This window comes from Nuphar pumila, chromosome 2 (genome assembly GCF_984573655.1).
Source record: "Nuphar pumila chromosome 2, dmNupPumi1.hap1.1, whole genome shotgun sequence".
Lineage (NCBI taxonomy): Eukaryota > Viridiplantae > Streptophyta > Magnoliopsida > Nymphaeales > Nymphaeaceae > Nuphar > Nuphar pumila.
In genome coordinates, this window is record NC_143250.1 from 114,660,188 (window position 1) to 114,676,705 (window position 16,518).

General features: G+C 38.2%; 1 protein-coding gene across 1 annotated transcript; it reads left to right on the top strand.

Annotated features, from left to right (window-relative positions):
- Window positions 1–11,757: 11,757 nt before the first annotated feature.
- On the top strand, window positions 11,758–12,826 carry LOC149846824 (pentatricopeptide repeat-containing protein At1g80150, mitochondrial-like). Its single transcript, XM_089992589.1, has 2 exons — window positions 11,758–12,752; window positions 12,802–12,826. Exons 1-2 carry the CDS (start codon window positions 11,758–11,760, stop codon window positions 12,824–12,826), a joined length of 1,020 nt encoding a protein of 339 aa, XP_089848715.1.
- Window positions 12,827–16,518: the final 3,692 nt, after the last annotated feature.

Consider the following 16,518-nt stretch of genomic DNA (forward strand, 5'->3'; position numbering starts at 1 on the left):
TACTCTAATTCATGGGGGTAATCTATATTTCATAACTTTCATTGATGATTTCTCTAAATTTGCTTATGTTTATCTTATGAAAAGCAAAGATGAGTCACTTGAGAAATTTAAGAATTTTAAGGTTGAAGTTGGGATTTTTCACAATTGCAAAATTGCTTTATTTAGGTCAAAAGATGTAGAGAATATTTATCTCATGATTTTATAAAATTTTGTGAAGAACATGACATATATAGACAAAACACTACATCTTACACTCTTGAACATAATGGTGTTGCAGAATGAAAATTTCAAACTTTAATTGATATGGTGAATGCAAAGCTTATTAGTTTTGGTCTTGATTTTAATTTATGGGGAGAAGCTTTGCTTAGTATATCTTATATTTTGAATTATGTGTCTTACTCGAAATTAAAAGTTAATCCTTATGAATTATAAAAAAATAGAAAACCAAATTTAAGTTATCTTAAAATTTAGGGTTGTATTGCTTATATCAGATTGAATGAGACTAACCATACTAAGTCGAGACCTAAAATTAACACGTCTCTTTATTGGCTACTCTCAAAATAATAAATTATATAGATTTATGAACTTTGAGACTAAAGTAATTTGTGAATCTATACAAGCTAAATTTAGAGAAGATATAACCTTTAAAGATTTGCAAAATCTTTCTTCTCTAAATATTTTTTGTGAACCTATATCCAAAAAATGTGTTTTAGAACATGAAAATCTAGAAATTAGAAAATGTAAGAGAATAAGAAAATCAAATGATTTTAGAATAGATTTTCATCTCTACATGATTGATAGAGATCCATTAACTTTTTCTAAAGCTATGTCGTCACCTGATGCTCCATCTTGAAAAGAATCTATTCAAAGTGAAATTGATTCTATCCTAAAAAATAATGGGTTTTAGCTGGATTACCACATGGTTTTAAACCACTTAGTTGTAAATGAATTTTCAAAAGAAAATTTAGAGTAGATGGATTAATTGATAAATTTAAAGCGAGACTAGTAGCAAAAGACTTTAAACAAAAAACTGAGATTGATTATTTTGACATGTATGTTTCAGTCTCTAGAATCACTTCAATTAGAGTTTTTATAGTCTTAGCTTCAATTTTTAAACTTAAAATTCATCAAATGGATGTTAAAACTTCTTTTCTAAATGACAACTTAGAACTATATGTTGACAGGGTGTTATCCAAGGGGCTTATGTTGGCCATGGATTTTGTTCTCTTTTGGTTATGTTCATGTAATAATCTGTTTTGGAAGGACAAGCCACCAGATTGGCTACCCTATCTTAGGTGATCATTTGTAATTTTTTTTTTTTAATAAAATCTCAGAGTTGCCCCACAACATCTTTCTTTAAAAAAAATGGCAACTTAGAAGAAGGGATTTACATAGAACAACCTAAAGGTTTTGTATTTTCTAGTTAAGAAAGCAAAGTTTGTAAATTGTTTAAGTTCATATATGGATTAAAACAAGTTCTAAAGCAATGACATGAAAAAATTGACCAAATGATTTTTAGTTTTGGATTTAACACTTTTGAATCTGAAAAATATGTTTATACTAAGGTTGATCATATAAACATTATCATAATTTGCTTATATATAGATGACAAGTTGATAGTATATAATGTATAAATGACACTAAGAAATTTTTGTCATTTAATTTTGATATAAAAATGGGTCGTGTTGATATAATTCTTGGAATCAAACTTATTAGACATGAACATAGATATAGTTTAACTCAATCACATTACATTAAAAATTTGCTTAAAAAATTTAATTGTTTTGATAGCAAGGCTATTAACACTCATTTTGATCTCAGTGTTAAATTATCTAAATACACTGAAAGAGGTATTTCCCAACTTGAGTATGTTAGTATTATTGAAAGTCTTATGTATGCTATAAATGTAACTATATCAAACATAACATTCTACATAAGCATTGGGATGCTATCCTAAGGATCCTGAAGTACCTTAAAGGGACAATGGATTATGGATTATTCTATACGAGGGAACCTGCTAACCTTGAGAGATATAGTGATGCAAATTAAAATTCAGATATGGATGATTCCATATCCACAAGTGGATAAGTCTTTACCCTTGAATATGGGGCAATATCACAGGTATCTAAGAAGCAAACCATCATAATCCAATCCACTATGAAGGCTAAGCTTATAGCACTAGCATCTGCTAGTGTAAAAAATGAATGGCTGAGAAATCTTTTGATTGAGATTCCATTGGGTAGCAAACCCTTGCCTCCTATAACACATTATGGTAGCTAAGTTGATATATAAAGCAAAGAGCATTATATATAATAGAAAATCAAAACATATCAATCTAAAGCACAATACTATAAATAATTTACTCAAACAACGAATAATTAATTTCAGTAAAATATGTAAAATCTTTCCAAAATTTAGTAGATTCACTTATGAAAGGTCTTTTATGTAAAATCATTAAAAATACATCTTAGGGGATGAGATTAAAACCTACCAAAGAAATTACCCGTGATGAAAACCAACCAAGCAATTCGGTTGATTGAGTTCTTGGTTCAATGTGAACAAGTTACTAGAGTAATTGAGTGGGCAATAAAGAATATATGAAGATAAATAGTATTTTCAAGTCCCATTTTGATGAAAGTGCTTGAAAACTTGTGATATGCGGATGAGTACTCTTAATGAGATCTGTAGGCCAAATTGGTTAAAGATATTTAAACAAATTTATACTTTTGACATATTAGCCTATATGAGTGTGAAGGTGTGGGTCACCTTTTATGAGATTGAGGTTGTTTCTAGAGCACTCATGAAGTGATATACTACATAAGACCCTAAATATATGCAAGTTTTATATATTGATGACACATGGTTACATGAAAAGAATATGTCTGTGAATAAGCCTAACAAGTCCACAATAGAAAATAAGTTCAAAGCTTAGCTACTTAGTTGTTGAGACTGTTTGAATCTTGCTCATACTAAATAAAGGTTTAAAGGTCCTTAAGGGGCTTGGATCTTGGGCTCGTCAATTAAACTTTAAAGTTGGACTTGAATTTGGATTTGGCTTTGGACTTGTACTTGGATTCATATTTAACTCAGTTCGGTCTTGTCTTGTCTTGGTTTGACTTTGAGAAACTTTTTATTAATTCTTTTTGGATAAATTTGTTCACTTAATAAGCTTTAATTTTCTTATATGTTTTGATGGTTGACCAAGGCGGTTAAAGGTCTTTTTTTACTTTTTGGGAGACAAAAGGCTAGCCTCAATGTGTCAAGACGTTGAGACGTTAGTGGGCACTCTTAACCCATTGTTGGGCACAGACAACCTATCGTGGGTGGCCATTTGGGCTTTAATGGGTGCATGCTATCCGTTTGCACCTTAATAAGTGCATGCTACCTGTTTGGACCTTTAATGGGCCTTTATGGACCCATGGAAGCTGAGTCTATATAAACTCAATTGCCTTAGGTCAGTCGATCAGTGAGTTTCTTCTTCATGTGCTCTTTTTTTTTCTCTCTCCTATTATTTCATGCGAAGCTGTTCAAGGTAGTTGTGTCATGGTGACTAGCTTAGTTAGTGCCAGGAGATGTTAGTATTGCACCTGAGGTGCAGACTTGGTTGTATCCCAACTTCTACACTCAGGCTCAACCCCGTTGAGGCAACTGTCCTTTTAAGAAAGTGTCCTTGATGTGCGCCTCCAAACTTCAGTCCCACCAATTTCTGGTGGATAAGTTCTGAATTTTTAACAATTTGCTCCCTGCTTTACCCAGCAGAACTCCTGCTGGTAGTCAAAATCAAGATTGGAACGTGAATTGTTCCTCTTACCATGTTAGGAGTGTGCAGACGGTTCTAATTTCCCTATTTTTTCAAATCCAATTATGACATGTGAGCAGGCCTTTATAAGAAAATCAAAGACCCAAAAGTTTCATAGATTTCAAAGCTCCTAACGCCATATTTTTTATTAGAAAAACACCATACAACAGCCAACTCCTAACAAATGAATTATGCTGAAGATATCTATGAGGTCTGATTTGCAAAACATGACTTAACATTGAAAGTCAGCACAGTCCACACTGTATGGATGGTAAGGAATCAATACAAAAAACAAGAAGGCATTCTTACAAACCATATTGAGGTAGATCCCCCTAACCAGGTTTCATGCACAAGACGTCAACGATGTAAAGAATGCCCATAGCTAGCCATTAGACTTCCTACTTGCTACGTGCAAATTGATGGAGAACTAAGAAATGGACTTAGATACCTGAAGGACCCCATTATTAGCGGATGCTCTCTCTTTCTCCGATTGCTTATGGAGTAAGTGCACAGTAAACTCTCTTACTGCTACGAGAGTGTGAGCCTTTGGTTGAAGACGGTGAATTGGAAACAAAACCTACAGCTAGGGATGGCAGTGGACCGGGGAGACAAGGTCTCCACCCTCACCCCATCTCAAAATCCTGCTCTTTATCCCCTTCTTAATCCCCGCACAGGTTTAGATTTTAACCTCCATCCCCGTTTCATGTCCTCCATCCCTGGTTCAAATGGGGTAAGTCAGGGTGGGGCCCCGTTTTTTCCCGGAACCACTGTCATCTCTAAAAGTATTTTAGTTATTTTACTAACCAGGATTGGAAACAAGATGGGGGCGGGGTGGGGAAAAGCATAAGTCCATCCTCGCTTTCATCCCCGAGTTTTGATTTTAACCTTCATCCCGGCCTCCATCCCCATTTTATGTCCTCCATCCCCAGTCTAAACAGGGTGAGGCGGGACGGGGCGGGGCGGGGCGGGGCCCTATTTTCCCTCTATCCACTGGCATCCCTACCTACAGCTGATAAAGAGAAGGAAGAAAGTATTTCATTTCGACAAAAGACAGGCTGCATTGGTAGCTTTGCCTCCGCTATCATGATCATGAATTTTCTAACCTTATTACTTGAGTTAAAAATAGAGATAATTTTAGAGTTACCACTGAGATAGAGAGAGAGAGATAGCACTTGTACTTTGCACTTATACTCTTTTCAACTTTAAATGAGAGATGACAATGAAGAATCATAGCCTTTAAAAAACAAGGAAGAGGGCATAATAGGTATTATTTGCTTTATATTTTTCTTTACTTTAATATATATTTAATTCAATTTTCATCCTATATATGTGGTCACCCTTTTAATATTAATTGATGGGTTCTTTTTTAATTGACAGCTGCCGTTCATTTTTAGAACAGCATCTAAGGTGTTCTGACTTGATCCTCACTCAAAAGAAAAGAGTGAAAACCAATGGTGCAGATGCCTGCTACAAACATTAGATCCAACGATATTAAAAAAGTGCAGGAAGGATTGAACATATAAATTTTTTATGCCTATAATATCCTCATTTTTTTTTTTGAAAAAGGACCATTAAAGCAAACCTATAAGAAGCCACCACTGGAAGAGCATGTACGTAAAAAAACATCAGACCGATTCAGTATTCACTGAGAGTATCTCCCTGTTCAGCGTTCTTATTTTGAACTTTGATTCTTTAACAAAGCTTTTCTTTTCAGTGAAAAATTAAAAGTCCTTACTTTAACTCGGGTTAAGATTGTGGCCCCAGGTGAAGCCTGTACGTTCAAAAACGGGATTATTTGGCATGGCTAGCTGTAGAGCTGGTAAACGAGCTGATCGAACCCAACAGGGCCTGTTCAAGCTTGGCTTGTTTACAGCATGTTCGTGACTCGGTTTGTGTTTGTGTGTAGCCGAGCCAAGCTCGGCTCATCCCTAAATGAGACGAGCAAAACATGAGTTGGCTCATGTAAACAATATTTAAATATACATAATTTTTATATATTACACTTAATAGTTCATATTTTATGTATATATTTAATTTTCATGCATCTTTATTTTTGTATATATATCTTTTACATTTTTTTATATATTACACTTAAAATATGTTATACTTAAACAAATATGTTTTTGTATCTTTATGAGCTCTCCTTAGCCGAGCTGAATACCTTGTGTTTGGGTCAACTCATTTAAGCTAAACAATTTGTTCAATGCTCATCTGCTATATAAATTGATCATGAACAAGTTTGAGACAAGCCAAACTGAGCTAAGTCGTGAGCTTTCAGTTCGTTTACCAGTTTTAGCTAGATGTTACGGTCTGAAATTAGCTCCAATTTATTTTGATGTTCTTTTGATTTTAGTATTAATGTCTTGGTTTTTTGCTCCAATGGATCGAGTGTAGCAGGAAAATGGGTTTTGGTATTCAATTTATTTAAAGAATAGGGAGTCGGGTCTGTATGGATCAAGATCCAGAAGTCATCATCTACACTTACTATTCGACTCATATTATGAAAAATGCTCAAGGATCTGTACTCTAAATTCAAGATCCTACCTCATGTTTATAGAGAGAAAATTTCAGCTTGTGTGGGGTCCAGTATGTTAATGTAGAAGCCTATGTGGTTGATGGTAGGGTGAAAAAGTCAAATGACACATGTCTTTTTTCTATTCAAGCAAGTGAGAAAGATATAAGTCCTACAATGAAGATACATGACAAATAAGGAGAACTCACTATAAGTGAAAAAACTTTTCTTAGACACTTGGCACATCAAGAAAGGAGAAAAAAAATGAAAGAAAAGTGACTAAATTAGATGAGCTACAAAGACATCAAGTAGGGGGCACTTTGTTAATGAGAAAAGAAAGAAAGGGGCACCTCCTACTTTTTAAATTGGATGAGGATATATCTCTCTCCTACTTTTTATTTTCTATTTTGTAACATGGGTCGAACAAAATATATTTTTATTTTATTTTAATTATGTTTTTAGTAACCTGGTTAAGGTAACTAGAACCTAGTTAGAGAGAGACTCAGTTAGGCTAACTAAGCTTCTCTCTAGTCTAGTTCTAACTTCTAGTTAAAATCCTGTTTTGGCAAATAGATGATGTATGGAGTTTATGGGTTAGTATTTTATTTTTGGATTGAGACTGGAGCCAAACCTAAGTCACACACTATATAAAGTAGGGGTGGCAAAATCTGGCACGACTCGCCAACCCGCTTCTTAGCCGGGTTCGGGTTTGGCTTAAACGGGTTCGTGTCGTAAATGGGTCGACCCGCCTAGCCCGTTTATTAAATGGGTCGGGTTCGTGTTAGGGGTATGCCAACCCGCCTGACCCGTTTAATAAACGGGTTAGGCGGGCGGGTCAACCCGTTTACCCAAACCCGACCCATCAACCCGCCCGCCAACCCGTTTACCGGACCTTGACCCATCCACCAACCCGTTTACTCGAACCTGACCCGCCAACTTGCCCTCTAACCCGCCAACCCGTTTACCTGACCCGACCCATTTATTAAATGGGTTAACTGTGTGGTGTCGGGTTACCCATTTAATAAATGGGTCAAGTTCGTGTTTGCCACAACCGACCCATTTAATAAATGGGTCGGGTTCGTGTTGAGGTTTGCTAACCTGCCGATCCGACCAGACCCACCAACCTGACCTGATTGCCACCCTTAATATAAAGTAGCCTAAGGTCTCTATTTAGAGATTATGCAAGTATTGTAATTGATTTTCCTTTTCCTTTCCCTTTCTTTAATTGATTCTTTCTTTGGGCATCTCTTTCTCCTAATATTTTCTTCTCTCTCTATTCTCTCTGAATCACATTGTACCAGGTTTTCAAGGGCTAGATGTTCATCCTCGTCTAAAGGCTCAAGCTTTCCCAGTGTCCCGACTGTGTGGTATTTGCTTTTCATCGATCACAGCTGTGTTGCTGCATTTTGGATCGTGTGTCAGAGTTGCAAAATGTGGGAGACATCATTTCAACTTGTTACAAACCTCCAAGGATCTCCTTATAGCCTTAGATTAGCTTCTCCCTAATTTATGAAACTCGAAAACCAAAATTGCTCTTTATCGGTTACCTACTTTGCCTAAATCAAGCTTCCCTAACCTAGTATAACCATCTCCTATGCTCAACAATTATACCAAGCCTTCTCACATATCCTTAGTCCTCCCTAGAACCCTTGGACTAAGTCCTACAAGTTCTAGACTTAGATTCACAACTGAACCCCTTTTCGAACCCAAAACTACATCTCGTCAAGACCCTGATTGCTCTAATTTTCTTAAATCGGTAACCTTTGACCATCAATATCGTTCTCTTCTATCCAACACTTATACCATACCCTTCCATACATTACTAGACCTCCCTAGGACCTTTGGTCCAAGCTCCACATGATTAAGAATTTGTTCCATACCTGAACTACCTATTAAGCCCAAAACCACATCTACCCGATTGATAATTTGGACCCTGTTTCACGAGAGCCACCTCATTCATCACCACGAGGAACCTCTAGCCTCATTCTCATCATGTCAACTAGGGTTCAGAGGCTCTGGCACGCTATCCACCGGTCCCAAGATCGAAGAACAACAAGTTTGATCCTCTCTTGTGTCCGTCAAACTATGTTTGGAGTACTCATCGATTGCGAAACCGAGTCTTTCGACTAGCCATCTTCTAATTTCAACCGGGTTCGTCCAGCACAAACCTCAATAAACCAGTGGGTGCAACACTAGCCGTCCACCATGCATCTTTTTACAACTTTCTTTTATTTGGACATGATATTATCTAAATATTTTCGGGGGCATTTGTTACATCACCCAAGGGAAGCTATTTTCTCTTGAAATGGATGTCCAAGAGAGAAAGTGCTTACTCATGGAGAGAAATGCAAACCCATTTTGGTAGTAGGCCCCACTATATATTTCTTGTGAAATGTTTAGCTCACTCTTCTTAGAAAAGAATCTCTCCTTCCTATAAAAGAGAGCTTCCTTCATAGGAAAGGCATGAAACAAACATACACTATTGTGGACTTGTTATTTCTTTCTTTTTTGTTTATTATTTACATAGAGGCAACCTTAACTTCACTTGAATCTAGGGATGGCAGTGGACCGGGGCCTGCCCACCTTGCACCATTTGGACTGGGGATAGAGGACATAAAACGGAGAATGAACTGGGGATGAGGCTTAAAATAAAAACCCGTGCGGAGATGGATTTACCCTGCCCCACCTCATCCCCGATCTCTGTTAAGAAAATTACTGTTATATCCTTATACATATTATAAAATCTTATATATATATAATCTTAACATAAATTCCTTTCTCGAATCTCTCTTTTCTCCTTCTTTTCCTTCCTATCCTTCCTCTAACAAGCTGCATGAGCTTTTATTTCTCTCCTCTCTTTCCTCTAATGGTGGAAGGTAGAAGGCAACAATGACAGAAGGACCGAAAAAACAAGGTCCCACCCCACCTCACCTCATTTGGACCGAGGATGGAGGACATGAAACAAAGAATGAACCGGGGATGGAAGTTAAAATCAAAACCAATGCGGGGATGAAGTCAAAGATGGAGGGCAAAATTTTAAGACAAGGCATTGGTGGAGACCTTGTCCCCCGCCCCTGCCCCGGTCCATTGCCATCCCTAGTTGAATGCATTAAAGGGTTGGAGCATGTCTATCATGCATTCACAAAAACCCAGCTATAGGCATATTTGAGCCAGCGCGATTAGGTCTTTGCACCTGGGGCGGTTTCTTCGAGTATAAAAAAAAAGATCCAGCTGTAGACATATGAGGGCGGATCGTGCAAAACGTTGGGTGAGATTAGCAATCTCACCCAGCGATTACAACCACAAAACCCACCCCTTGCTAATAAAGGAACACTTTTAGATTGGACATGTTGAGGTCCGATATCATCAACCTTATTTAGATCCAAATCATCTCAGGGTCGGACAAGAGTCAATGAGGTGGAGAAGAAAATTTTCTTAAATTGGAGGTCTGTGTTTTATTGTTTTTTTAAAGGCAAGCTGGGGTTAGGCAGATACCTACCATTGGGTTTTGAACCTGCAACGTCCCAACACAAGGTAATTTGTCTTAAAAACTATAATATATTTTTTTTCGTTGGGCAAATAAGATGTCAATCAAACAACTTAGATTTATAAGACGTCTTACAGGCGGTTATTTAAATAAAGCTTGATGTCAGCATCCACATACCAAGTTTGTAAAAAATAGATGTTTAGGGAAAATAATTTTCATATAACTACACTTAGCTAGTATGAAATTTTCTCAAGTTTCTGGTAAATCATAACTTGCTACTACAATGTTATGAGAGGATGGACGGACTAGGGGGTGGCAAAACCTCACACGACCCGCAGGCCAACCGGCCTCTTAGGCGGGTTCGGGTTGGGCTTAAGCCAACCCGTTTAATAAACGGGTCGACCCGCGTACGCCGTTTATTAAACGGGTCGGGTTCGGGTTGGGGGTATGCCAACCCGCCAACCCGTCTGCCAACCCGACCCGTCAACCCGACCCGTCAACCCGACCCGACAACCTGACCCGTGAACCTGAGAACCCGTTTACCCGACCCAACCCAACCCATTTATTAAATGGGTTGGCGGGTCGTGTCGGGTTACCCGTTTATTAAACGGGCCGGGTTCGTGTTTGCCACAGTCGACCCGTTTAATAAACGGGTCGGGTTCGGGTTGAGGTATGCTGACCCGCCAACCCGACACGATTGCCACCCCTAGGACGGACTATCTGTTCATCTAAGATTTCATGTGTGGCACAAAATAAGACAAAGATTGCACAAATTATTTGGGTCGATCCAAAGATGACCAGAGTGAGTGACATGTGGACCCGGTTTGCAGTATGATTTTTGTTGGGTTGATAATCTGACCTAGATGACTTGGGTGTCACAGGAAGAGGAGAAAAACAAGGGTATCAATGGGTTGGGTTTGTCTGAAGTATCCAACTCAATACGAACCTCGACATCCAGGTAAGGAGACCTGCTGGCTGTGTAAAACAGGGATATCAATGGGTTGCTCGATCGCTTTGCGACTTAACTTAAAAAAAACTTTTTTAAAATAAAAAAACAATAGAATTTATATTTTAAACATACTACACTAAGCTTAAGCTCGCTCATTTAAAAAATAAATGCATAGATTCACAGCTGTAAACTATAGAATTTGAACCTTCACATGGCTAAACACGGGTTGGATCTGAAACATTCATGGTCAAGTGTTACTGGATCCAGACATGGGTGTGCATATAAGGCTGGATATGGGTCACAATTGGTTCAAAGGGATCCCATTTCATCTTTCCTCATAAGTAAAGAGTAAAGGCAAACGGATCATTAGATCTGGTATCACAAATGCCAGTATCTGATCCGGATCTGGATCTTTATTAAGAAACATAACCACAATAGAAATTTCAAAAGCAGATTTAAGCCAAAGAACTCAAATTTGTAGGCAGGCACTAGATTTTAACGGTCGATCTCGATATGGTAAACTTGAATTAAACTGCGTGTGCACCTTTCTCGAAATACAGAGAACATCAGACTGAGCTCAAACCAGTAAAATAGTAGGCACCATCTTCCACGCTCTATGTCACAATGACACAGCATCTAAGGGTGTGTCATGGGTGACACGAGTCGGAGACACTAACACCCAAACAAGACTATGACACGTGCAAACTTTAATTTAATATCTTAAAATTATTATTTTATTACTTTTTATTAACATTTCACTACATAAGATATTTTTATATTAAATCATCAAAAAATATTTTTATTGATTAAAATATTAAAAAAATGTGTGCTGCCTATCTTAATTTTGAAAAAAAAAATCAACATGCATGTCGAACTCGAGTCACGTATCGGGTCGTACCCATATCTTTGTGACACAGTCAACGATTTATCAAGAAGCAACGGTGATAAAATTGCAATTAATGAATTGCATAAATATTTTGAAGCAAAAAAATGTGCAAAATAATGATCCAATGTCTATGCTCCTACGCAATGCCCGGACGCTCTGCACCACCACCGCCTCCGCACCGAGTCGCCACCACCAGCACATCCTCGCGAGGGTGAAGCAGGAGCGCGACCCGGAGAAGCTGTTCCTGCTCTTCAAGGCCAACACCCACAACCGAGTCCTCCTCGAGAACCGGTTCGCCTACCAGGACGCCGTCTCGCGCCTCGCTGGCGCCCGCCGCTTCGACCTCGTCGAGCTTCTCCTCGAGGAGCAGGCCGCCCTCCCCCACTGCCGCCGGAGACAGGCCTTCCTCGCCCGCCTCATCCTCCTCTACGGCCGCGCCGGTATGCCCGACCACGCCCTCCGCGCCTTCCGCTGCCTTCCCTCCCCGCCCACCACCAAATCCTTCAACGCCACCCTCACCGCCCTCGCCCTCTGCCGCCGCTTCGACGATCTCCGCCTCTTCTTTTACGAGACACCGCTCGCCCTCGGCCTCTCCCCCGACCTCTTCTCCTACAACATCCTCATCAAGGCCTTCTGCGGCATGGGTGCCTTGGATTCCGCCTCCCTCCTCTTGGCGGCAATGGAGAAGCTCGCCGGAATCTCACCCGACGTCGTCTCCTACACCACGCTTCTCGCCGCGTACTACAAGAGCGGCAAAGGGAAGGTCGCAGATGGGATTTGGAACAGGATGGTGATGAAGGGGGTTCGGCCCAATGCCGCCACTTTCAATGTCAGAATTCAGTATCTCATCATCAGGAGGAAGAATTGGCAGGCGAGGAATATGATGCGGAAGATGGTGTCCCTGGGGATTAGGCCGGACGAGACGACGTATAATCTGATTATCAAGGGTTTCTGCGTTGCGGGCAATCTCGAAATGGCGAAGAAGTACTTCTTCAGGATGGAGGAGTTCGGTTACACGACCAATTCGAGGATCTACCAGACGATGATTCATTACCTCTGCGAAAGCGAAGATTTTGGCTTGGCGTTTATGCTTTGTAAGGAGAGCATGGACAGAAACTGGTTTCCGAATGTGCGGACCGTTCATAAACTGTTACACGGGCTTGTGAAGGGCCCTGAGAATCATTACAAGGTGAAGGAGATCATAAAAATGGTGGGAAGAAGGGTTCCTTCTTATTCTGTGGAGGAACTGAGTGTTTTTCAAGCGTTCTTATCCGGGTTCAGAGCAGAATGATGGTGGCCTTATTGACTGATCGGTATGATGCCGCTAATATCGGAAAAGTCTAGAATTTGAATATTTCTATCATTTGGCGGTATTCATCTTTCATATGATCGTGGCACGGTGAGCTTCTGGTAGAGCTAAGACCTTTTTGGTGCATCTGTTGCACCGAATTTGAAGATGGTGTTGACATTAGTGATTCACATTGTGCCAGAAGCTAGAGCTGTACGATGATCTTCCCTCGATCTGGCAGTACAGGGAGCTACTTGAAGTCTGCGATCAATATCATTCTACTTATTTCCTAAACTCATAATGGGGCTCTGCCAAGGATTCTCAATACATGTATTTCTTAAAAAGTAAGAAATGGTCCCCTTTGGTTTTTCATTTTCTACTAGATCTCTATAATTTTCTCCGTCATTGCACATTTGTTTGTAAAAGAGGAATTTTTTAGAGGATTTTTTTTTCAACTTCCGTTGTGTTGTAGTAAGGAAGACATTATCATTTTCATCATCACTCACCATTGTAGAAGCTCATTCCTTATTTTTTAGCAGGTTTTCTTCTGAAATTTGTTTCACTTACATTAAGTATTACAGTGTTGTTTGCAGAAACCACGCAAGGATCATCCTTAGAACACCATGATACTTGAAGATAATTGACTTGGAGGTTGGTGATCAACTGCTCACAGCTTTTCTATCTGTTCATGTTATCAATTTTTCTAGATGTTTGATTTATTGAATGATCTGTCCAGTCATCTCAGCTGAGTTTGTTTGTTTGTTAATGGTGTAAAAATGTCAATTTTTTTTACTAAGATTCTGATGAACCTGAAATGAAAATGGAAAAAGTGTTCACCTCCTTGTAATGACATGGTGCAACCTATATATAAATAGTAGCACAATTATTAAGGATGAGGGCAAGAGTGTCTTTAGATAAACAAAGAACACTGGTAATAATGTAAATTATGATAAATGAGATGAATAAATCTTTCCTCCCACATCCATAAGTTAATTAATGATCAAGTAGGAATTGTGAATTGAACAGCTATCATAATCCTTTGAAAACTTCAACAAGCTGTATATCTTAAATGCATAAGCAAACTACTGGGGAGACACCAGATTTCTAATCCTTGATATGAGGCAAAGGCTAAGAACCATCAAGCATTGATTGGATGAATGCCTAAAGAACTGCTGGAAAAATGTATATCATGATTATTTCACATAAAGGAGATAACATCATGAATGTCTGCTTGTGAAGCAAGGGGGAATTTGAGTTCAACATGTTGGTACGACTGCAAAAGGTGCTTGTTGATGATATAGATAGAACTTTTGTTTGTATGGAGGTTTGAAGTTATTGAGATAAGCAGGCAACCTGTATCTACCAATAGTTGTTAAAGCTGAGAAAACCTCTCTGGGGATTAAGTCTGAGATACGTACTCAGCTTCTATAGTTGGAGTGGTAAGTTTGTGCTTCAATTAAAATGATTAAACAAAGTGCAAAAGTTTGTTAATGGAACATTGAGGTCAGCAATGATGCCCGCTGATTGGAGTTGGTGTATATTGTAAACTAAAGAGATTACGTCTGGTGAACTTCACAGATCAAATGTAGCATGGATTTTATAGTTCAACAAAATCACTGAAAAATTAAATTTTTTGCCAAAGTAGTCTTGGTTTTGATAACTTCATTTTATTTTGAATTTGTGCAGAGATTATGGAGTTTTGTATGACAAAAACAAGGCTTCGAGGACAAAGCCTTTCGACCCAGGGGGAATGATGTAGAGCATCCTCAAGATCCGAACATTGAAGACAAGTTGGATCCAAATCCAACTCACCAGACCCGATCCAGGATGTGATCTGACAGTTCCAATAATGCAAGACTATCTGAGTCCAATTAGATCTCTGAGAACCCAAATCCGTTTTGAATGCCGTATTTCAATTTATGAGATATTTTGCATTTATCTTCTCAAAAATTGTATTTTTCATTTTCGATTCCATTTTGTCAGATTAAGGAATCATATTAGATATTTCTTATTTTATTTTTTTTAGGTGTCGGATTCTACGGATCCGAATAGTTCTAGTGCCCTACAAGATTTTTTTGTGGTACTAAATAGTGTATGGGGATTCAGGATAGTTTTTATTTGTATTTTATTTTAATGCATTTTAGTGTGGGTCTGAATTTTAGCTTTATTTGGATCTTGCCTAAGATCCAAATCCAAAATTGGACCTCTAGTTGGTGCTACCCATGGGTGGACAAGTACAACCCTCAATTTGAACTTTCTTTGACTTGGAAGTCAATATAGTTGTTGAATGAGAATTCCAACCTCAGACCAAATATAGAGTTTTTCAAACCTTGGAATGGAGGAAGCCTTGGAAAGACCCTCTGTCTCTTTATAATGACCATTTTTGGAGTTTAAGAGCCCAAGGGGGGGGGGGGGCAAAGGCATCTCCTGGTTGTCCTTAGGGCTAGATGTCCTATTCTATCAATGTGTATAACTGAAATATAATTGTTTCCCTCTCTTACTACAAGTAATAAACAATAATGCACCTCTTAGTTTAAAGTACAAACATGCCTTAATATAGACAGAAATCTTATGGGCCTACCCTTAAAAAGAGACCTGACTAGAAAACATTGAAGGGCTATATTGTGTTTGATAATCCTTGAACATTTCACACAGGCATGAGGAGAGACTCACATGTCTGTGAGAGTATGAAGGTTTTTTTATATATTGAGACTCAGCTTCTCAACAGATGGTAGAGGAGGGATAACCCCAAAGCCATGTTCCTCTTTGTTGAAGTTTGTCTCCGTGAAGATAGAGGAATCTCAACTGATCATATTTAAGAGAAAAATGGTTAAATTGGTTTTGTTCTTTTGAAATCTTATCTTGAACCTTTAACACGCTGCAATTGAGTCTCTGGTTTAGGAGTTAATCTAGTGTAGGCTTTTCTTTTTTATGAGAAGTTGGTCATACAAACTTCACCTATCACAAGAAAAGAATGTATAGGCATTGATAGTTTTTGTTCTTAGATTTAGTACCACATTGACAACTCCTTTAGATTTGGTGCCCATTGTTCCATTTGCTATCGATGGTTCCTCTACAATAAGTTGATCTGTGCAGGCTAATACTTTTTAGCAGCTTAACCTACCTTAGTTATGTGTTACTCATTTTAGACCCATAGTCACCAAAAATGGTGATATTTTGAGAATCTCATGTTGGAAAATGTTTTCCAAAAGAAAATGAAACAAATGAGAAAAAAATATTGAAATATTTAATAATATTTCCATACTGAAAATATTACAAAAATATCAATTAAATTTCACCGAGGACATGGCATTGGATAGAAATGATTGGAGGAGAAGGATTCATGTGGAAGACCCAGAATGATTTTCTTTTTTGGTTCATATCGCCGACCCCAATTGTTTTGGGATGAAGGCGTAGTTGTTGTATCAATTAAATTTCACAAAAATTGAAATATTTTTGGGAGAAATATACAGCTATTTTCCTTTTTTTTAAGTTTTCAATTTAAACAAGGTATTTTGATTTGATTACAATTTTTTATTCTATTGATATATTTACATTGTACCTTAATTGCAATTTTATGTTATTAATAAATCCACA

Excerpts from the sequence above, each read along its gene's own strand:
- LOC149846824 (XM_089992589.1), top strand. The coding sequence starts at position 11,758 with ATGTCTATGCTCCTACGCAATGCCCGGACGCTCTGCACCACCACCGCC. Across the intron at positions 12,753-12,801 it reads GAGAGCATGGACAGAAACTG|GGCCCTGAGAATCATTACAA; the intron begins GTTTCCGAATGT and ends GGGCTTGTGAAG.